Below are 22938 nucleotides of genomic sequence, written 5' to 3' on the forward strand. Positions count from 1 at the left end.
ATGGGAGCGGATGATTGCACTAAGTGACATGGTGTACAGGTACGCTGAAAAGAGAAGGGGACTGAGCACTGACCCTTGAGGTACCCCTATGGATAAGCCATGCAGTTTGAACACTTCTCCCCTCCAAGATATTCTAAAAGATCTCCCTGAGAGGTAGGATTTTGGATGGTATCGGGTTCAGCAGACAGGTAGTGGGACAAGAGTCCAGCAGAAGCTTGGAGACTTCCTCCTCGCTCAGGGGGGAGTGAGGCACTGTTAGCTGGCAGCAGCAGACAGCGTTGGTCAGGCTCAGACAACTGGTTACTGATGGCAGAAACCTTATCAGTAAAGTATGAGGTGAACACGCCTAGAGTGAGCAGAGTGGAGGACAGAGGAGGAGGCGGAAAGATAAATACAATAATAATTTACTGCCAAAGTAAAACAAGGCTGAGAAGGGGAATTCTTAGTGACTGCATACACATACATTCAGATGCCCACAAGTCTAAAGGGAGATGCCTTGTGAAAGTCTGGACCCATGCAAACCAGAAGCTGCCTCACTAACCGTTCTTAGTAAGGGAATAGCTACGAAGAGGAGAGTCTACAGGAACAAACAAATCTGCTCGTCAGTTATATCTGAGAGCAAATGCATGGAAAGAATACAAATCAGTACTAAAACTGATTATAATCACCTTTCCAAAGGTTTTATGTAGCAGCAGTAGGCGCTTTCTCCTCTACCTGGTCAAAACTCTTACAGAACTTTCTGTCAAAGTTGTAGTCATCCTTTTGCTTGTTTGGGAAGGCCTGAGAGCAATGCATTAAGGTAGCCCAACCGACTTTGTAGATGGTAGACAGAAATTTTGTTTGAGGTAAAATATAATTTTGATATTTCTGAAATGTGATCAAGTTCCCACTCAACTAACGCTTCCAGGTTTCTTAACTGGGACTTGATATATAGTGAAAATCTATTTTCAAATTAGCTCGACTCTCTTCCCCCTTTAATCAAATCACTAAAGCTTTAGTTTTACCATGGCTGGTTCAATATGTCGTAAATCGGTTTTCTCAAGTTAAAGTTTCCTAATTAGAAGAGTAAAAAAAGGATAAACGAGCCTAGTGGGACTTATCCTGGCACTTAATTTTATTATAAAAAAAAAAAACTTTCTCTTTCGATGAATGATGTGACGGAAGAAATTAAGAGAAATTTGTAAAACCTTTTAATATACTTCAATAATTCACAGTGGAGAAAAAAAAACAACACTTTTTTGTTTTGTTTTGTTTTTTTAAACAGAATTGTTTTGGCAAATGGCAACTAAATCCAGAGACAACGTACCATTCACTACATAGTGTCGTGGCTAAGCTTGGTCCATTTCGGCGGAAGGACAGCGAACGTCTGGATTGTCTTGAGATCGCGAGGAACTCGCCTGGCGCTGAGATGATCCTGACGGAGGGCGAGGAGCTTAAAATGTCCGTTTACGTACTCTGAGATCACGAGAATCAAACACACCCAACACAAAATGTAGTCGCAACACAACCAGCAAAAATATTAGGCATTAAAAACATGCATACAGGCACAGGGGTGAATTAAAATATTACCAGGACAGTGGAAAGATAAAAAAAAATACCGGAAATATTGGCTTCCGGTGTTGTTTGTGAAAGAAAGATGCTTTAGACTACCGCTGTAATATCCTGCTACTAAAACACTGTGGGCTGGTTTGACACATAGCCATGCATATACGGTGTAGTAACAAGAGTTCACCTACTACTAAAACACCACCACCCGCTCGGAGGGCAAGGTGGAGCTCGAAGTCATGCGGGAATATGAACGATCGCTCTCTGTTATCAGTACAGTGAATATGATTGAGGAGAAGAAAAAAAAGAAGAAGATAGCAGCCGAAAATGTACAGGGAGAATAAAATCACTCAAGGTCACGAATCACAAAATACTCAAAACGTCACAAATGTACAGTAAACAGAAGTCGACTTCGCATTGGAAGCGTTCGGGAAACGAAAAACAATAATAAAAAAAAAAAGTGCTTCAACTCTGTGCTCCGCTCAAATCCGGGTCAAACACAAAGCTCATCATAACACGCTGAAGTCCTTTTGTGTCCAACTCGTGTTCACGTTCCACTTTTGTTCTGAGCCAGAAACAAAAAAACCATGAACACCAACGTGTGAACGTGTAAATTGGCGGAAGGTGATTAAAACAAGGAGACCGACTGTAGGAGTTTTGCCGTGTCTTGCAGAATATTAGCCTTTCCTTGCTATAAAACACACAGGCACTACATTCTGTGATATTCTATGTAATGTCTCTTTATAATAGAAATGTGTTGAACCTACAGTAGTTTGATTACAGGACATCTGGCTGGTAAAGACCAGCCAGATTTAATTATAATATGAATGATATATTGTTTCATAGGATAAATGTAATTGTAAATTACAGTTTACCAGCTATAACAACCATGCATTCAGATCTAGGATGAGCAATTCTGTATTGCTATCTATCTTTCTCTCTTGTGCATGCCCACACCCACACACACACACACTTCCATCATCGCAATGCACATAAACTCGCGTAGTCAAGCAGCTTGTGATCAGTGAGGAGGGAGCCATCTCTCCGACTGCACTACGCTAACTAACAGGTGTGTGTGTCTTTGCTACTGAAACCCCTCTCGATACCACCGAACGGACCTGTTCACCCCTCCTGACTTCTCCGTGTCGACACCCTCACTATTATGAGTAAGCGTTTCTCTGTGTTTGAAATGCGCCAGGACATGATTGCTTTATCCCCCTTTTTTAACCTCATCCCGTTCTCCTTGCTCCTTTGTGGGAGTTGAGGGGAGCTCCGGCAGCCCTCTGGCTCCGATTCCTACTGGCTGTCAAGACCATTGATGGACTGTCTCTTCCCAGAGCCTCTGCCTCTACGTCTGGCGGTGTGGCTGTCGCCGTCGGCCTCCATCTCTTCTGAAAGACCAGAGCCAAACATGGAAAAATCATTTTCAGCACGAATTGAAAACGCTGCCTTTGTTGCGTAATTGTATTGGAAATGCTAAAGCAACCACTAGGGGTCAGCCTTTCATCCGATAGCCGGAGTAATCGCCTTGGAATGCAACACATGAAAACGTTTACAGCAAGATGAGGATAAACCTTTACAAGCTCGTGTTTTACTGTTGATTATTTACAGAAAAGAAAGGGGGAAAAAGGACAACTGTACCTTTAAAGCCTTCTGACACGTCACTAGATTCTGCGTAGTTACTGTCCTCGCATTCGGAGAGGCTCTGCGAGAGGAGAGGAGGTACAGACATATGACACTCATTCCATTAACATACAGCGGCCAGCTGACCCAACTGAGGCCTATGGAGTAACTTAAACGACAGAATTCTGTGAACGCAAAAGGGGTCCTGCAAGTTCATGTCCACTGAGCAGCCGGGAGACCCCCCCCCCCGGGTTAAAGTCAGTCAGAATCAGAATAGAATACTTTATTCACCCCTGAGGGGAAATCGGGTCCTATTAAAGATGAAATAAGAAATAGAAATAAGAATAAAATATGTAAACATATGTGCACCATGCTCCAGCATATAACACCCTATTTATACTGTATTGCTGTAGCACAAAACAAACAGCAAAAACAAACACCCAACTAACAGGGTAAAATAAGTGGAAGGGCCAGTCTGATTACTATTGACTCACACTCTGAGGGAGGAGTTGTAAAGTTTGATGGCCACAGGCAGGAAAGACCTCCTGTGGCGCTGTGTAGTGCATTTCGGCAGAATGAGTCTATCACTAAAAGTACTCCTGTACCAAACCAGCACATCATGGAGTGGGTGGGAGACATTGTCCATGATAGCACTTAACTTCAACAGCGTCCTCCTCTCAGAAACCGCCGCCAGAGAGTCAGGCTCCACTCCCACAACGTCACCGGCCTTGCGGATCAGTTTATTGAGCCTGTTTGCATCTGCTACCCTCAACCTGCTGCCCCAACACACAACAGGAGAGCACTGGCCACCAGACTCATACCACATCCTAAACATCGTCTGGCAGATGTTGAAGGACCTCAGCCTCCTCAAAAAGTAGAGAAGGCTCTGTCCCTTCTTGTAGAGGGCATCAGAAACCAGAAATACTTTATTCACCCCTGAGGGGAAATTGGGTATCGGTGTTACCAAATCAGTGTTGAGTATCAGAAATCAGTGTTCTTAGCCCAGTCCAGTTTATTGTCTATCAGCTGTCTACCAGCTGTTTTAATTCTAAACACTTGTCCAAGTGTGTACACCCACATTTCTTTCAAACGTTGGGTAAACTCATAATTTACCTGACATCAGTATCCGAAAAGTGAACCTCCTGAATGTTTCAATTAAATATACTGCCGACAAAGTTTTCGAGTGTAAATAGCTCATGGCTGCAAATCCGATAACAATGTTGGTTTGTTAACACCGTACAGAGAGGCGTGTTCTTGACAACCTCCGTTTTCAGGAACACACAGTCGGGTAACGCTTCACTGCTGCACACACCTTCTCTCTTGGACCGTAGTTTTCTGCATACCACACCATTCCATACAAGCAGAGGGATGTAATGAAGGCCTGCAAACAGATCAAATACAACAGGAAACTGTTAAGGGTTCGTTAAGAATCTAATAGCAGCGACATTAACGAGTTTACGGAAGAGCAGAAAACAGAACACATAACTTAACTCGTACCCCTCTGTGCCACTATGGCGAATAATGGACATCAAAACTCTACTTCCTTTATCTAGCACCTGGTTCCACTTCTTCTTTTCAGATGGTTGTTTTGGCAGTATTTTTTAGCCTATTTTTATCAGACAAGATAGTAGAGATACAGTAGAGATATAGTAGATATGTTGGAAATACAGGTGGAGAGGAAAGGAAGACCTTTACCTCCCTGCCTATTTAACTGAGATAATTTACCTTATATTCTACTTATTAAGATACCCTACTTTTTGTTGTGTTACAAGATACACTATAGATTTCATGTCAGCAATCCACCAAGCCAAAGTACTCGTCCGTGTGAACTTAGTTGGCAAAAAAAAAAATTGCAGTTCTGATTCTAAAGTATGATCACAAAAGTCAAAGATGAATAGTGTAAGGGCGTCCGGGTGGCGTGGCGGTCTATTCCGTTGCCTACCAACATGGGGATCGCCGTTTCGAATCCCCGTGTTACCTCTGGCTTGGTTGGGCATCCCTACAGACACAATTGGCCGTGTCTGCAGGTGGTAAGTCGGATGTGGGTATGTGTCCTGGTCGCTGCACTAGCGCCTCCTCTGGTCAGTCGGGGCGCCTGTTCGGGGGGGGGGGGATAGCGTGATTCTCCCATGCGCTACGTCCCCCTCATTGTCAGGTGAAAAGAAGCGGGTGGTGACTCCACATGTATCGGTGGAGGCATGTGGTAGTCTGCAGCCCTCCCTGGATCGGCAGAGGGGGGTGGAGCAGCGACCAGGACGGCTCGGAAGAGTGGGGTAATTGGCCGTATACATTGGGGGGGGGGGGGGGGTCCGAAAAAAAAGATGAATGGTATGAAAGGTTGTGTTTATGGGGATAATTTTAAAAGGTCAGTCTTCATGTACAACCAACAAATGTAGTCACTGACTGCTAAAGACCACCAAGATTCACACAGAAACAGAAAAGCTAAACTGGAATCAGTCTTACCACACATAAGAGCCAGAGGATCACATAAAGGATCTGAGTCTTGGAGAACAGGTCCTGTCCAAACTTGACACACGCCAAGGCCTCCAGAAACGCTATTGCCCTGAAATAAAGTCAGTTGTTTTAGTCAGTAGGTTCAGATATTCTTAAGTACATGTGTTATTTCCTACAGACATTCCTAATGACATCCTTATTACTTCAAATGTAATCAACTACTCGATACGTGGCATGTACAAACTTATGGAACTTGACATTGACTTAGAAAAACAATGACAACGACACCAAGGCATTATTATAATGACACATGACCCTCCGGTCGTGATCAACTCACCCCCATTAAAACCAAAATAATGTCATTCACACACTCGTCTCCCTGGTACACTCCTGAACTCCATCAAATGAAATCCCCTAAGCGCCAGCTCGAAAGACTCTCCAAGAAAACTGGTTCCAACAGTGCATCTCCAAGCCCATTCAGACTACCTTCAAGACGCTCTTATCACAGCCCAGTCCAGCTACTACTCACACCACATACACTCTGGCTCCATCAACCCCAAGGCTCTCTCTTCCACAGTAAACGTCTCAAATCTGGTGACAATACCTCCAATTCCTTCACGGCTGACAAGTGCAACTTTTTCCTTACATTTTTCCAAACTAAAACTGACACTATTTACAGCAACCTGATCACATCCCCTGCCCTCCACCCCCCACCCCACCCCCTTACAACTCAGCCCCTGTCAAAGTTCTCTCCTGTGTCCCCAATGGAGCTGTCCAAATTTACAGTAGGAATAAGAAGCTCTACTTCCCATCCCATCCAATCTTGTTAAGGACCGTTTCCCAGCTATTTCCTTATTCATCACAGACATCATTAACTCCCCCTTCAGCTCTGGTTCAGTCCCCCATACACTTAAACTGGCTGCTGTCACCCCCACTCTCAAAAAACCTGGACTCAACCCTGATATCATGAGCAATTTCAGGCCCATCTCCAATCTCCCCTTTCTTTCAAAAATACTGAAAAGTGTTGTCACCTCCCAACTCTAAGCTCACCTCTTCTCCAACGACCTGTTCGAACCATTTCAATCTGGTTTCCGCTCAGTGCAGCACAGAAACAGCCCTCCTTAACGACCGGGATTTCACTCCTACCTAAAACGACCATGGGCGGTTAAAATGACGGCCAGTTTTTAAACTCTATATTCTGTCAAGATAAATACCAAATAGAGATATTAATGCATTGCATATGTTAGTATTTCTGTTAGGAAATGACTGGCACTAAAATTAACATTTTAACAACTTAAATACTATTTTTCAAGCAATTTAAAATGGCTGCTGTCCAACACTCGTAAGGTAGTCATGGTGCAACAGAAATGGCAACTGTAACCAGACATGTTGGCGATAATCAAAAATCAAGTTTAGACTATTACTCTGCACTGGAGAATGCTAGTGTGCTTCTAAGGACAGAGCAACAAACTTCTCGAAGGAAATGATGCGACCAACACACGTCAACAATAGTGACACAATCACGTGCAAATTACAAGCGGTCTTTTTGAAAGCTCATGGTTGTTTTAGGTAGAGCTTATCGTGACTTTTTTTTGCAATTGATCTAAAACTAATTTTAATGCAAATATATGCAATTTCAGGGGCATTCACGGAGCGGCAGGTCTGTATCTTTTTTTCCCCATAAAGTTATTAAACTTTGAAAATCCAAAAGCGTCAAAATGACGGTCTTGGTCGTTTTAGTCACAAGCGACCTCCTCCTCTCCTCAGATTCTGGCTACCTCAGCATTCACATCCTCCTCGACATCACTGCAGCTTTCGACATCATCAACCACACTATTCTTCTCTCCCGCCTTGAATCCTCCCTGAACATCACCGGTACTAACCTCTCCTGGTCATATCTCACAAACAGACAACATTTCATCATCATCAACAACTGCACCTCCTTCACCACTCCTCTGTCCCAAGGTGTCCCCCAGGGTTCAGTGCTTGGTCCTCTCCTGTTCCGTCTTTTACATGCTCCCCCTTGGTAACATCATACGTCGTCATGGTCTCCACTTCTACTGCTATGCTGATGACATGCAGCTCTACATCTTCACTAAATCCATCAGCACTACAACTTACTCCAGTCTGACCAACTGCCTCACAGAAATTACATCATGGATGCAAGCCAACTTCCTCAAACTAAATTGTGAAGTTAAAATGTTACAATTTCATTTAGCAGACACTTTTATCCAAAGCAACGTACATCTGAGAATTAATACAACCCAACCCAGGAGACAACAGCGCAAGTAAGTGCCAAAAAACTAGGTTCAAGTCAACAGGCAGTGCACAAAGGCAGTGCATAGAGTGCATAGATAAATCTGACATGATCATCATCGGTCCCAAATCCCTTACCAAAATCACTCCTAACTTCTGCCTCAGCTGTCTCCCTCCCTACACAGCCGCAACCTCAGAATCATTTTCGACAGCAACCTCTCCTTTGAACACCACGTCAATCAAATCACCAGAACTGCCTCTTTCCACCTACAAAACATAGCTCATCTCCACCCATCACTCTCCTTTTCTGCTGTCAAAACATTGATCCATACTGTCATCACATCCAGAATTGACTATTGCAACAGCATTCGCTATGGCTCATCATCCAAACTCCAGTACATCCACAGCTCTGCTGCTCACCTGCTCACCCACTCCCACTCTCTTGACCACATCACTCTTGTCCCCCAGAACCTCAACCTGTCCCACAACAGCTCCAATTCAAAGTCCTTCTCCTCACTCAGAGCACCCTCCATAGCCAGGCCCCCTCCTACCTCCCTGACCTGCTCCACTACCATACTCCTTCCCACAGCCTTCACTCCTCCGATGCCAACCTCCTGTCTCTACCAGACAGGACCAAGAATCGGACCTTACAGAGCCTTCTCCATAGCTGCCCCCTCCCTCTGGAACTCCCTCCCCAAACACATCAGACTGCACCGATCTGTCCACGTTCAAATCATTAATCAAAACTCACCTTTTCAGAATTACTTTTAATGTATGATTAATGTTGTGGGTTACATGTTTTTGGTGTATTGCTTTTATGTTTTGTATCTCGTGTAAAGCGTCTCTGTGAACCTTGGGAAAGCACTATGCAAATAAAATGTATTATTATTAGATTTTGAAATCCATCAAATGCTGAGAATTGGGGTGATATGGGGAGAAAAACCTCAGTGGGGGGGGGGGGGGGGGAGTCAGATCCCAGATGGGGCACATGTGTGGCTTTGGGTACATGGGACTTTAACAAGGATTAAAACCCCCAACGGTTCAAAAACGTCGCTTCAGAGACACAAACGACCACGCAAATTTTCAGTCAAGGCGAGAACAATTGTGTGTTTTGCCCAAAAGCATCAGTGGGTACATCACCTCAAGCACAGTTGTGATTTTATCAGGCTTTTTCCACCACTGTGAGAGACGCTGGTGTTTGCATAGAGACATGTTGTCAACCAGTGTGGGTGTAATGGTGGGGAGTTAAAAGCCTCACTGCCTACAGTATCTCAGCCCACTCAGCAGATCAGTTAACCTCCAAAACACAGCACGGCCTTTATCTGCCCTCATCTGCCCTTCCTGCACCTCAGTCTCACACACACACATACAGACACACACACACACACACACAAAAACCCCTATACTGGAGTTTGTACACAAATATGCATTATCTTAAAACCACAGAAGCCTTCAAGGGATTCGCTTCAACTGTTCAATCTTTCATCAGGAAATGGGATTTAGGTTTCACTTACCCAAACACCCAGCACTGAGTCCCGACTCGCTTGCACTGTGTGTCTGTAAGGTACGCATAATATTGCCTGCAGGTAGAAATAAAAAAAAAAACCATTGAAAAACGCTATCTATGGTCTCCAACAAGTAATTCTAAAAGTAGTTTCTTTAGAGAAAAAGAGTTTTTGAGGCCAGTATGTGTATTTTTTTTCAATATGTGAAAGTAAAATGTGAGATCAGATCACAAACTCCATTTCTCCTCAGGGCAAAATGTTAATACTGTAAAATCCCACTTTGTGCAGACAATAGCCAGTTGTAAATCTTAGTTTTTTGCTTCCTTTACTCTTTACAGTTTATACCAGCCATTTCTTAATTTTGTACATTCTTGCCTGAGCACACATTTCATTGTGTTTGCATCTTTACGTCAAGACACCAAGATAAACTCTGTGTGCAAACTTACTCGGCTGTTAATGGAAACTCAAAGTTGACCTTATCAAAAGGTGGATGACCGAGTTTGAGTGGCTGTGGTACTCCGCTCACGCTCCTACCTTACTGTCGGAGCTGTGATAATGCCGATGAACAGGATTCGACACCAGCTAAGAGCGTGGCACGCGGGAAACACGAAGATGTGCTTCAGGAAGAACGTGTTCAGCTCAGTCAGCTAAAAGCATCGATGGAGACAGAAAGGATGAAAATTAAACATTTGTATAATATACATAATCCGTGTTAATGCTCTGCAATTACTGCCTCAAATGAGGATCTGACCAAACTTTTCTTGAAGATAAAAACGTTGTTTTAAGGGTCCGCAATGAATGACCACCTTTGGTTTCAGTTATTTGCCCCAAACCTTTAATCTTATTCAGTGGCACCGTAAGTGGGTATAATGCTATGAAGATTCTAAGGGCGCCAGACTAGAGGGGGCGCCACCACAGTGCTCAAAAATGTTTTTTAATAAATTTATTTCTAGTTTTTCCCCTTATCCCACCCGATTACCCAATGGCATATGGCCAGATCTTGTCAAAGACCTCTCTGATTCGCGATCCACAGGAAGGAGAGATCCCCACAGGAAAGAGCCCACAGGTTCAATCTGGGCTATGGCGGCATCACATTCCTTTCTGTTAAGAGCATTTTATATGTAAATTTGTCAAACTAAGAAGATGGGTCCCTTATTGGAGAAGCTGTTGATGAGGGTATTGTTGGGCAAGCTGGTAGCATGGGATGAAGGTAGAGGAAGGGGTTTAATGTTTAGAGAAGTCAGGAAAATAATAAAATAATTATTTGATTAAATAAATAAATAAATAAAGGCCGCCCAGTCATATTCTTTATAGGGGCGCAAAATCCCTGGCGGCACCCCCTGCTCTTATTACAATCTGGATGATGGGACACCCACATACAAAATATTACTTTAAACAACTTTGGGTTCCAGTTATGCTTATGTTAAAGCACACTGGTAACAATTATACTGCGCTTTTTCAGGGTTAAGGGGTTTCAGACTGTGGGTCTACATTGTGCACAAGTCCCTCTCATCTAAAATGGAGCATAATGAGACAGCAAGGACTGCAGCCTCACGAGTCCCTCATTCAGCCCTGAGCCTTTGTGGCTGGACCCAGCAGAGGGTCCCTCCCCCAACTCATCTCTCCAACTCTCCAACCAACTCAGGGAGACTGATAATTACTATTTAAAGCCCCCCCCCCCCCCAAGTGTTGTGGAACGGCCTGGAACAGCGAGGAAGGGAGGGGAGGGGGAGGGAGGACAATGCCATTTCATCGAGCACACAAAAGAGAGGGGAGAAGCTGCGCTTTTCATCACCATGGCAGCCAGCACGGAGGACATGTGGGCGACCGGAGTTTGGCCGCTTCCATGGTTTTCCCCAAGCGGAGAGCCCTGGAACTCATTCAAGGCTTCCATCCGTAGTCTCCCCCCACCCCCACTCCTCCACAAACTGCTCCTGCGTCACCTGGCTAGTCTTTCACTTTCACAGGATTAGCCGTCAGTGATGAGTCGTAAGGACATTTGAGCATTATGACACATACAACCACCTGAGACAGGTTTTACATTTCGGCGAGAGGACTCAATCAGATAAGCTGGGGCTTAGGGTGCAGGATCATCCCTGACGAGTCAGCATTCATTACGAGGTGTCGAGAGAGGACTCCTCTCCTTAACCCACCTGCCAGATGATCATGAAAAGATAGACGCCCATCACCCGCTGCAGGGAAGACTTGGGGTCGAACCAGCGAACATATGTCCAGCTGGCTGGGGTGAACTGCAGCACGGCCCGTTTGATTTTCCCCGTTGTGGTGTGGATGTCCCTGGATGGGGGGGGACACAGGAAAGATTACAAGGCCATGTGGACAAGCTTTACAGTGTGTGTCAACTTAGTTCTCCTGGGCTTTTTGATGCGCTTTCTGAAACACTCTTCGTCTTCCTCATCATATTCTTCATCTATTTTATAATGCCATTATAATTCTGTTATCCTCTGTCAATGGTGTATTGTTTTTTTAGGGAGTTGTTCCTTATCCGACAGGATGACAGGACAGGATGTTGTGTTGCTGCAAAGCCCCCCGAGGTAAATTTGTAATTTGTGATACTGGGCTATGCAAGTAAAAATTGACTTGACTTCTTTCTTTTAGACGGTTGCACAATGTCCTTTTTTCATGTGAGCAACACACAAAGTCAGACTCAGCTTATGTGCAAACTTGCTCGGCCAACAGTAAAGACAAATATGATGCAAACGACACCACGACATTCATCTTCCGAGAGCTCCTTAACCACTTCCCTCATCAGCACCTACAGCGCTGCGTTTCAAAACAGCAACAAGAATGTTCAGTATGCATCACAAAATGCAGAGTATCAGACTAAATAAAGGATGAAGAGAAACCTTACTTGATGGGAGCCAACATTTTAAGAGGGAACAGCGTGTTACTGGTGTGTTACTGTTGGCTTGGAATAACATAGCAATCAATTACATGGCTTTAAATGAATGGGATCCTGACCTCGCAGGGATCTAGAAGAACAAAGGCTTCTAGTGTCAATCCTGTTAATGATACTTTAAGAAGGTCTGGAAACACCCCCCCCCCCCAAGCTAGTTCTGCCTGAACAAGCTTTGTGATCAACATGAAAATGTCCATACACTCAAAGTGGGTTTTGTTTAGAATTACGTTATGTCCTTCCTTCCATCCATCCATCCATCCATCCAATATCCAAACCGCTTATCCTGCTCTCAGGGTCGCAGGGATGCTGGAGCCTATCCCAGCAGTAACTGGGCGGCAGTCGGGGAGACACCCTGGACAGGCCGCCGGACCTGTCCAGGGTGTCTCCCCGCCTGCCAACACACACATTTACATCTAGGGACAATTTAGTATGGCCGATTCACCTGACCTACATGTCTTTGGACTGTGGGAGGAAACCGGAGCACCTGGAGGAAACCCACACAGACAAGGGGAGAACATGCAAACCCCACACAGAGGAAGACCCGGGACGACCCCCTCCCCCAAGGTTGGACCACCCCGGGGCTCGAACCCAGGACCTTCTTGCTGTGAGGCGACCGCCCACTGCGACACCATGCTGCCCTACATTATGTCCTCAACTAAGTAAATTCAAAATCCAGCTAATTTGACAAGGTAACAGAATTAACTTGTTTAGCTTGTACTAATTAAAAAATATCATGTTTTTTCAAAAACCTCATCCTTGATCATCATAAAAAAACAAGACTTTTTGCCTACATGCAACATACAAACAAGTTCAAAACAGGCAGCACACTTTCTATGTGGGACTCAGAGGACAGGAAAAAACTTGTTGAGAAATACTTCAGAGAAAACGAAACGAGCAGACCTGTACAGGGCCAACGCATGAAAAATTAAATTACTGGTAATTACCCAAACGAAAAGATTTGACTTCTACACAGTGCTGTTAAAAATAAATCTATAACTCCATAAAAACTGTAAAGCAAAGGTGTAATCCGCTCCATTTTGGAATTCTTATAGGTAATTTTTAATGGGCCCTGGGTACGACATTAACCTGCAACCGTCGAGTCGTTGGCGACTAAACCGGCACCCCCACTTCAACCCTTGGGTTGTTGTGAGGAGGGTGTGTGGACACCCAGCAGGACTAAAAACGAAACCTATCAAAGGGCGGATGAGTTCCTCTGTGAACCAATGACCATCCATACCTGGAGAGGGGATAGGGACCACCAGGTACCCCCCCCTACTGAAACACAATGATGACTCAACCTGTTGAGGCATCAGCCATGCTCCTATGCCCTCCATAGGTTACAGAACTGATGACGATGATGAATTTATAATTCACATCCTTCTGCAGGAGTTAATCAAATCCTATTCCAATAGGCCAAAGGCTTATTACAGCCGACAGAATAGATAAGTTATTGTTAGCTCAGGGGCAACTTGTGACATCTCTACAACAGGCTTGCAATGTCAAGTACCCACCTCCTGCAAAGCACTTTAACAGACCGAGTATCTGATGGACAAAAGCAAGAATATGAAGGACTCTTCACACACAGTAAGGACAAAGACGGGTAAGCAATGCAGACAAATAACACAGTTAAAAACATAAGTGATTCCAGACTACACAACATACTTTTCTTTTCTTCTTTTTTTTCCTTCAAAACCAAGCAGGGGACAATCGCCACAAGCGAAACAACGAACCCCGAAACGAAAAACGACATACTTGATACTGGCCCAGTGGTAGGTCCTCATTTCCAGGAAACGGCAGACAGTCATGCCAAGCCAGATGCCACCTCCGTTACAGAGCAGGATGTCCAGGATCACTTGGTCCCACCAGCACTCAGCAAAATTAGGCAGCAGATGCATGAAAAACAGCTATGGTGAAGGGGCACAGAAGGAGGAGACATTATGAGACTTCTTAGCCTGCATGGTCAATCGCTAAATTTTTATCATATAGCAAAGCTGCTGTTTAAGGCGACACTTTAAAGCATTTAACATACAGAATCCACGAGGGTGGCAAAATCATAAGCCTCTGCCAGACAGAGAACTGTTTGTACCGATTCTGACCTTGTAATTTCACTCCAGCTAGTATCTTGATAAAGGCCAGAGCACACTGGTACAGCTGACATGTGTCAAGGAGGGAGCTCCTATTCATTTCCATCTAAAATCCCCACACTGACAGCATCTAGCCACCTGCTGACACTTCTACTTGATGTGTTGTGACTGCTCAGAACACCGTTTTACTCTTCAGTGTTGACACGCCTATACATTCGTAATTTCTTTAAGGAAAAGGTGTTAGAACAGCACTAAAATCAGCCGTTTTCATATTTGACACATGTCAGCTGGAATTTCCAGTTTGTGCTGCAGACGCCCAGTCGCTATACATACTCTTTGCATGCAAATGCAGAGAGTATGTATAGAGATTGCATTTGTACATGCATCTTTGTACATGAGAGAGTCAGAGAGAAAGCAAGAGAAGAACCATAAGATGCTACAAGTAGTCATATTTCCACCTGAGCAAATTTTAAGAAAACTTTAAAAAAAGTCAAACATGAATCCCCGAACTTTCCTTGTTTGCAAATTCATGATGACGACGCTATAGGAAGTTCATGGAAACAGTTTTTCTCTGTAACATACTTCAGTGAGTTCCCAGGTAATACTAATGGTCCAGCAGAGACCATAGCTGCGGATGAGCAGGGCCTTCATGCCCCAGCCCCAGAAGTGACTGAAGGCAAAGATGTCAAAGTGGCTCAGGATCCTCTCCCAGGTGATCACGTGGCAGTTTACTGCATATTCCTACAGAGAAAAATACGGAAAGTGCAAGTTCAAGATGATTGTTAAACGTTGAAGAACTTTAATATACAGTAATAACTTATTAAGTTTCTCTTTTGCACTACATACAGAAAGTTACCTGCTGCCAGATTATCCCTAACTTAGAAAATCAGATATTTCGACACTTTTTTGCTTAATGTCAGATAAAATCAAGTTATTTTGTACAGCTGTAAATCACAGTTACAGTGTCAGAGGGCTGTACATTCACACAATGGAACAGGTAAGTGCACTAAATAATACCGGACAACAACCTCTATCCTTAGATCCTCGTTTCCCCAATTTTCTTGTTTGTTTTTTTTGTTTCATTAAATACATTCATGTCTTGTGTCTTTATACTAAGCATCCCAACAAGACAATTTCCAGGTATGTGAACCTTTACTTGATACTAAATAAACTTGGACTTGACACGTGTACACCAACATCAGAATCCTTCTCTACAAAGCTTCTCAGGGTCACTCACCATAATGTCCGCTTCTCGCAAAGCATAACGCAGGTTTGGGTCCAACCAGTACATGAGCTGTTTTACCTGTTCCCAGTTCTGGAAGATAATGAAGACCAAGAACAGGAAGTAGAGGACACTCAGACCTAGAGGTCGGCCAGAAAAGAAATGACAGTCAGCAAACAAAGCGAGGGTTCAAACAAAACGGTTTTCCTTTCGTTTGACTTTTAGCAACACTCACCAAAAACTATGCGCCATATTGCTGGGTGCGGTCGGGTGAACGGACCTAGAGCAGAAGTACGTAATGAACATGGTCAGAAATGTAGTTCACAAGGAGTGCCAGTCAACAGATAAAAACGCATCTCCTCGTATAACTGTGGACACATCTCCCTTCCATGGGCAACTGTCAAAACATAATCACTTAAAACTCACCATTAGGAAACGCCAGAACGCTGATGACCAGGAAGAATGAGATGACCAAGATAAGTCCCACCCAGATGTTGCTGTCATGATTTCCATCGTCCCTGTACAGTCAACCAAACCCCATATTAGATGCCTTCCACTGGATTTGCAGCGGAGCTCAATTTCACATTCCTCCGTTTCCGCTGCACAATAGCGCAGATTTGCTTCACGTGTCTCCAGGACCAATAAGAACATATGACAGGCATGACGTCACCCATCGAAGACGATAAACATGACCCACAGTGAAAACATGCAGAGCAGCTTGATGGAGGGAGGGACGGCTGTGTAGCGGGTTAACCTACCGCCCCCCCCCCCGCTACAATACAGGTTAGCCAACATCAGGGAGGAAAGACTCTCCATCATTTGACTGACGTTACATAACGCAATAACGCTTCATAGACCAGTGCGTGCGTGCGTGCGCGCGTGGGGGTGGTGATGGTGGTTAACATAACAAACAAATGATTTTCATCCGTCACCCGTTCTGGAACAGCTGTTTGGGGGTTTAAAACAATCGTATCGTTTAGAGGGATCGTTAAGAAGACGAGTTAGCCCCCAAAAAACACCTGGCACCGTGGTGTCAGCATCATCCCCCCCCCCCGCGCGCCCCCGTTAGCCTGGACGGCGGCTAAAGCTAACTAAGCTAGCGCCGGCCGACTCACCTTGTGAAGGCGAAATACATCAGACTGAGCACGGTGCACGTCAGCAGCGTGATGGTGTGCGGCTTGTAGAAGAAGTCTATCGTGATGTCCTCGACCTGCTGCTCGTTTATCATGCGGAAATGCATCCTGTAGTTCACGTCATCCTTGCTCAGAGTGTGGGACCCGCCGTACACGGACGCCATAGTTGGACGCAGGGGCGCGCCTCCTCCTCCTCCTCCTCCTCTCGACTCGGCATTTAGGAAGCCATTCGCGGCGAATCAACAGCCGGCGGCAAAGCCGACCGAGCCAGAAGCGGACGGTTTAAGAGCCCGAATACGGGGGGGGGGGCGTCAGAAGAGCGGCAGAGCACCGGTCCTTCCGGCTCGCGGCGGGGCGCGAGCGTTGCGGGAAGGCTTGGAGCATGCTGTTACGGTTCCGCTGTGATTGGTGTAGCTGGCGCAGGGGCGTGTCCCAATGAGGAAGGGTCCGTCACGCGTCTGCCCTTCCACGCCACCCCTGACCTTAAAACCAAGGACTTCTGAACTCACAGGGCTCACAGCGTTTTAACCGAGCGCCCCTTTGTCCCGAATTACGAAGCTTTACCGCAAAGCTCAGAACCTTGCAACAAATAAATAAATAATTAAATAAATGCAGCGTCCACCGGAAGCCCTGTTGGGATGAAGTTTTGAAGGTGGCGCTGAAAACGTTACTGTGGAGCGTGTTTGGGTGAACGAATGAGTCTCAGTCTTGCTGAGGAAGAGTCACACGCAGGAGCTCCCGTGCGTCTCCCTCGTGCGGCCGGTCCAGGGCCTCGCGCGGCACCGCACCAGCAAGGCCAAAACCTCGTCGCCTCCGCAATTCATGGGCTTTTTTTTATTAATTTATTTTTTAATGAAATATGTATTTTATCATGCATTATTTCACAGCTTAATATATATATCCCCCCCCCCAGTTTCTATTCATGAGTCTATAGGCGTCTGTTTCAGCCTGGGTTGCAGGTCTGGAAACTGCAAAAATAAAAAATTTAAATTTAACAAATAAATCTCACGGCACATGGAGGTTTGTGTGCATGCGACAACAAAATGAACCAAAAACCAATGAAAAGGGGACCAAATCAAACGTGTTTTACTGGTTACTGGACACAAAACGTGTGCAACACAACAGCATTTTATCATAGAATGTAACAAATGGTAAGAAGCAAAACGTTTTTTTTTAATCTTATTTCCTAAATTAGTAATACAGCTTAATTCCATGCAGGTATTCGCCTTCATGTGTGGTATTGCTGTTAATTACACATCTAGCTACTACTGAAATACAATAATATGCAGCTTAGACATTTGGTTCAGACTGTAAGATGCTGCAGCTGTGTGTGTGTGTGTGTGTGTGTGTGCGTGTGTGTGCGCGTGTGTGTGTGCGCGTGTGTGTGTGTGTTTAAACACGCTTTAGCCGCTGGGGAACTGGTGGTTTGTCAGGCTCCATCTTGTTTTCTTGTCTCAGGATCACAACGGGCTGCAGAAAGAAAGAAAAAGAGAAGCACCATCTCCATTAATTATATAACAGTGCTGTTCTCTTTAACGGTGCATAAGAAGCAGTGTGACATCGGCCTACCAGAGTGTTGTATTGTTGTCTGCATACTGCTTTGCTCTGCCAGTAGATCAAGACTGAGGATATTGCCATTTCACCAACCAGGAGAGCTACAATCAGTGACCTGATTCCGTTGGCCACCTTAGGGAAAAAAGTTAACACACTGTTTACATTGAACACATATTTGCCATGTTGCCGTTGCATTCCTCATGCAGATCTCTATGATGTATTGGATTGGATGAGGTGACCTTTATCAATTTAAAAAACAAATCCAAGACAACAAAAAAAACAATGCAAACACTGAACACGCCCGACATGATAAAGTGAAGGCAAAAATCTCTAATGGTAAACAAGAATGTGAATGAATATGAGAATCATACAAAAGGTAATAAAAGACAAAATATGACGGGCCTGTACAAATATCTCCAACTAAAGTCTGTTGCACTGGGGTACTATATCCTCACCTTGACGTCAACTTTTGAAAAAGTGAAATAGTGAAGGCTGAGAGGGATAGCCGCCACCGACCAGAAGACAGAGAAGGTGTTCAGAAAGAACGACAGCTTCGCCTGCAGAATGAATCAAACTTCACCCAATGAGAACATAGCAAAAGAGTGCTTCTTTATCTGGGAGTAGCTTATTGCCAAATGCAAACCATCCATTTAGAAGAAAATGCCACCTTGATCTCTCATATATGGGGGACATGGTCGTCCTAATGCGTGCCATCATTTTGACTCAGTTTTGTTCATTTTCTTTGAAACGCATTCATTTTCATTTAGTGTGAGTCGTTATTGCACGTTTGTAAGATAAGAATCAACTTAATCAAAATAGTCGATGTTTAACTCGGTGACAAATGACTCATTTATGATTCGAATGTGGATTTACCATGCATATGTTTGGAGAGCAGGCCGAAGCGTAGGACAGCGCACCAGAGATGAGAAACTGCAGGATTTGAAAAATAACTCATTAATTCACAAGAACACCCAGAACACACGCATCACTGAAGACTTGCCCTGGTCTCTTCACACCCAGCACACACTCAAAACATCCGGACAGAGGCCCTACTTCCTCCGACAGCTCAGGTCTCGTCTCCCAGCCCGAAGACCCTCCTTCTCCTCGGCTGTAGAGGGGGTCCTGACAGGCAGCGTCACCGCTGGGCTTTGAAAATCACTTGCACACCAGGTCACTTTAACTACAGTGCTAGTGGCTTCTGGAAACTGGGAAGATTTGTGTCGATATATCGTTTTTGTGGCCCAGTGGTTAGCGCCGTCTGTCACCTCACAGCAAGAAGGTCCTGGGTTTGAACCCCAGAGTTGTCCGACCTTGGGAGGGTCACCCCAGGTCATCCTCTGTGTGGAGTTTGCATGTTCTCCCCGTGTCTGCGGTGGGGTTTCTCCGGGTGCTCCGGTTTCCCCCGCCATCAAAAGAAACACGCATGTTAGGGTTAATACTCCTGTCTGTGTCCCTGAGCAAGGCAGTGGGGGAAAAGAACTGGAGTTGGTCCCCGGGCGCCGCATGAAGGCGGCAGCCCACTGCTCCTAGCTACACACATCACAGCTAGGAGGGGTTCATCTGCAGTAACTGAATTTCCCCAAGGGGATTAATAAAGGAAACTTAACTTAATAATCCATCCAGCCATTATCCGAACCGCTTATCCTGCTCTCAGGGTCGCGGGGATGCTGGAGCCTATCCCAGCAGTCATTGGGGCGGCAGGCGGGGAGACACCCTGGACAGGCCGCCAGACCATCACATAGGGCCAACATACACACACCCACATTCATACCTAGGGACAATTTAGTACGGCCGATTCACCTGACCTACATGTCTTTGGACTGTGGGAGGAAACTGGAGCACCCGGAGGAAACCCACACAGACACGGGGAGAACATGCAAACTCCACACAGAGGACGACCCGGGACGACCCCCCAAGGTTGGACTACCCCGGGGCTCGAACCCAGGACCTTCTTGCCGTGAGGCGACCGCGCTAACCACTGCGCCACCGTGCCACCTAACTTAATGATTTTGATTCATTTTAATGTAATAATTAATAATTATCTAACTTCAAGATTAGCATATATATATATGTATATAATTACAGTTTCATTCTGTACTTGCTTGTTTTTTTAACTTTGCTTTATTCTATTTATCTTACTTTACTTATTTACTGATTTTATATTCTTGCACGGTAACCGAGCGTCCCTTGCATTTCATCTCACTGCACGTTTTACTTTGCATCTCTGTGCATGTGACCAATAAAGCTCTTCTTGAATCCTTGAACAACTATGGTTCATCATCCACACAACTCTAAACAGCACCGAAAACACAATATCAAGTGCAGGGATTAACATTTAACTCTTCATCAACCATCATCACTTTCTGAATTTGTATTCAAAAGAGTAAGTTGTCAGCAGTTCTCAGTTGTTTTTATTTTAAAAATTTTCCTTTACCAAAATGCTGGAAAGTGCGTAGAAAAGTAAGCCATAGTTTGGGAATTCTTGAAGCACGCTGAGACCGCAGATGAACACACCAGCAGCGGCTTGGGCCGCCTTGAAAAGAGAAGAGAGGAAAAAAATCAAACAGAAAGACTTTAGGAGCATTAACAGAAGCGTGTCAAGACATCGAGTCTCCTTATTTCAAGATTTGGCCGGTTTAAATTTTAGATCAGGTTATTTTGAGGCAGAAACAACCTTTCAGTGCAGCCACTTTTTTGGCACGGCGGCTGTCAAAATGTCTTACGCTTCCTCTTAAATCAGGTTTCTTCTTTTCAGATTTATTTTGCTGTCTAGTGAAAATTCCTTATAAGCAAGTCTCATTATTGTGACAACACATTTTTTTTTGTTGAAACAAGCAATATCACGTCAGTGGGTTAAGAAATATTTACCAGCAATATCTCGAAATAAGAATTATGAGACTTGAAAGGAGATAACGTAACCGCGATACACTCGTCTTTATTTTGCAGTGAAAACACTGAAAAAAAAGACTTCTCTTGATAATAATCAGCTATGCCTCTCTGTGTGCAGAAATATTCTAACGTACCCCAAGTGATCTGGGTTTCCCTCGGTAAAGGAAGACTTTGTAGGCATCTTTGAACACACACTGGAAGCTCTCGGGCATCAGCTGACCGTCTTGGGCTTCCTTCTGGCTCCCCAGCGGGATGGTGATGACCATACAGTCATCACATTTGAATGTGTGATTCAACTGGCTGTGAAAAACACATGAGGAATAATGCAATGTAAGGATGCTGTAAATATATTTGAAATAATGCAATTATAGGATAAGATAATATACTGTAACATAACAACACAATACAACGTAAAATAATGGAACAAAACATCATGTAACGCAGTTCAAACCAAAAATAAAATCTAAGATAAAATAAGATATGACTGCTGGGATAGGAGGCTCCAGCATCCCCGCAACCCTGAGAGCAGGATAAGCGGTTTGGGTGATGGATGGATGGATGGATAATAAAATGAATCTAAAATGGCTTATTGCCATGAAAATTAATAAAAAAATCAAATTAATATAAAACGATATTAAATTCATCTATGTGGTAGATTAATTTAATAATAATATAATAATATATGATAATAATAATAGGTAAAGGTTAATTTACTGTGGTAATTCATCTATGTAGTTTTAATTGAAACCCACCTCATTTTCTATTTTCAGCTGGAGGAGGTGATGAGAGCTCGAAGCCTCCGTTATCTGAAATCAGAGTTTTTTAGGAAGCGAGTTCTCATGGTCCCCCCCCCATCTCTCTCTCTCCCTCTCTCTATCTCTTTCTCCCCTCTCTCTAGCCCCCCCCCGTCTCTAGCCATCTCTCTCTCTCTCTCTCTCTCTCTCTCGCCCTCTCTATCTCTTTCTCCCCTCTCTCTAGCCCCCCCCCCCGTGTCTCTCTCTCTCTCTCTCTCTCCTCTCTCTACCCCCCTGTCTCTAGCCATCTCTCTCTCTCTCTCTCTCTCTCTCTCTCTCTCTCTCTACCCCCCCTGTCTCTAGCCATCTCTCTCTCTCTCTCTCTCTCTCTCTCTCTCTCTCTCTCTCTCTCTCTCTCTCTCTCTCTCTCTCTCTCTCTCTCTCTCTCTCTCTCTCTCTCTCTCTCTCTCTCATACACACGCATGCATGCGTGTTCATAGATAACGATGAAGCAACGGAGTGCAAAGGAAGTTACGTTCTGAACGGGAGAATTTCAACACGTGTCCAGTTTTACTCTCGAGCCAAACTCAACAAAAACTCCTCATCGTTGACGTACTACACTAGACGCTCGCAGTCGCAGAAACCCATTAAAACTACAGTGAGGAAGCTGGTGAGAGACGAGAACTCACCAATGGCGGACTGACCACGTGGAGTGGGCCGCTTTACAGTAGGGGTCGATGCAACGCAAAATACTGTAACGTGCATGGAGAAGAAGACACGCTGGCCGGCGGGTCTGGCCCTTTAGTCGAGCGGTTAGCGATGCCTCCTGCGGTGCGGGCGATACGGGTTCGCGCCCCGGCCGCGGCAGTTCCTGTGGTTGCGTTGTCCCCCCGAATTCGCTACAATATAAACAACCGCAGCCCCCACTTAAGTGTCGCGTGTCTGACCGGCCCAGCAGATCTGTCAGCTTCTCTCTCCCAGCCAATAACTTCTGGTCCGGTCCATTCTAACGTTTCCTGGGC

At 44.8% G+C, this 22938-nt stretch overlaps 2 protein-coding genes across 2 annotated transcripts; both read right to left on the reverse strand.

Moving 5' to 3' along the window:
• Positions 1-1193: 1193 nt before the first annotated feature.
• On the reverse strand, positions 1194-17034 carry ptdss1a (phosphatidylserine synthase 1a). The gene is made up of 13 exons (XM_056286164.1): positions 16722-17034; positions 16033-16124; positions 15842-15886; positions 15622-15746; positions 14967-15125; positions 14053-14204; positions 11537-11678; positions 9918-10030; positions 9393-9458; positions 5632-5731; positions 4481-4549; positions 3187-3250; positions 1194-2936 (listed from the first exon to the last, which is right to left on the reverse strand). Exons 1-13 carry the CDS (start codon positions 16901-16903, stop codon positions 2842-2844), a joined length of 1404 nt encoding a protein of 467 aa, XP_056142139.1. The 5' UTR covers positions 16904-17034; the 3' UTR covers positions 1194-2841.
• Positions 17035-18131: 1097 nt separating this feature from the next.
• On the reverse strand, positions 18132-21939 carry LOC130118577 (uncharacterized). The gene is made up of 7 exons (XM_056287019.1): positions 21935-21939; positions 21317-21482; positions 20728-20826; positions 19167-19223; positions 18749-18850; positions 18309-18425; positions 18132-18209 (listed from the first exon to the last, which is right to left on the reverse strand). The coding sequence occupies exons 1-7, from the start codon at positions 21937-21939 to the stop codon at positions 18132-18134; spliced, it is 624 nt and encodes a 207-aa protein (XP_056142994.1).
• Positions 21940-22938: the final 999 nt, after the last annotated feature.

Source organism: Lampris incognitus, chromosome 9, assembly GCF_029633865.1.
Source record: "Lampris incognitus isolate fLamInc1 chromosome 9, fLamInc1.hap2, whole genome shotgun sequence".
Classification (NCBI taxonomy): Eukaryota; Metazoa; Chordata; class Actinopteri; order Lampriformes; family Lampridae; genus Lampris; species Lampris incognitus.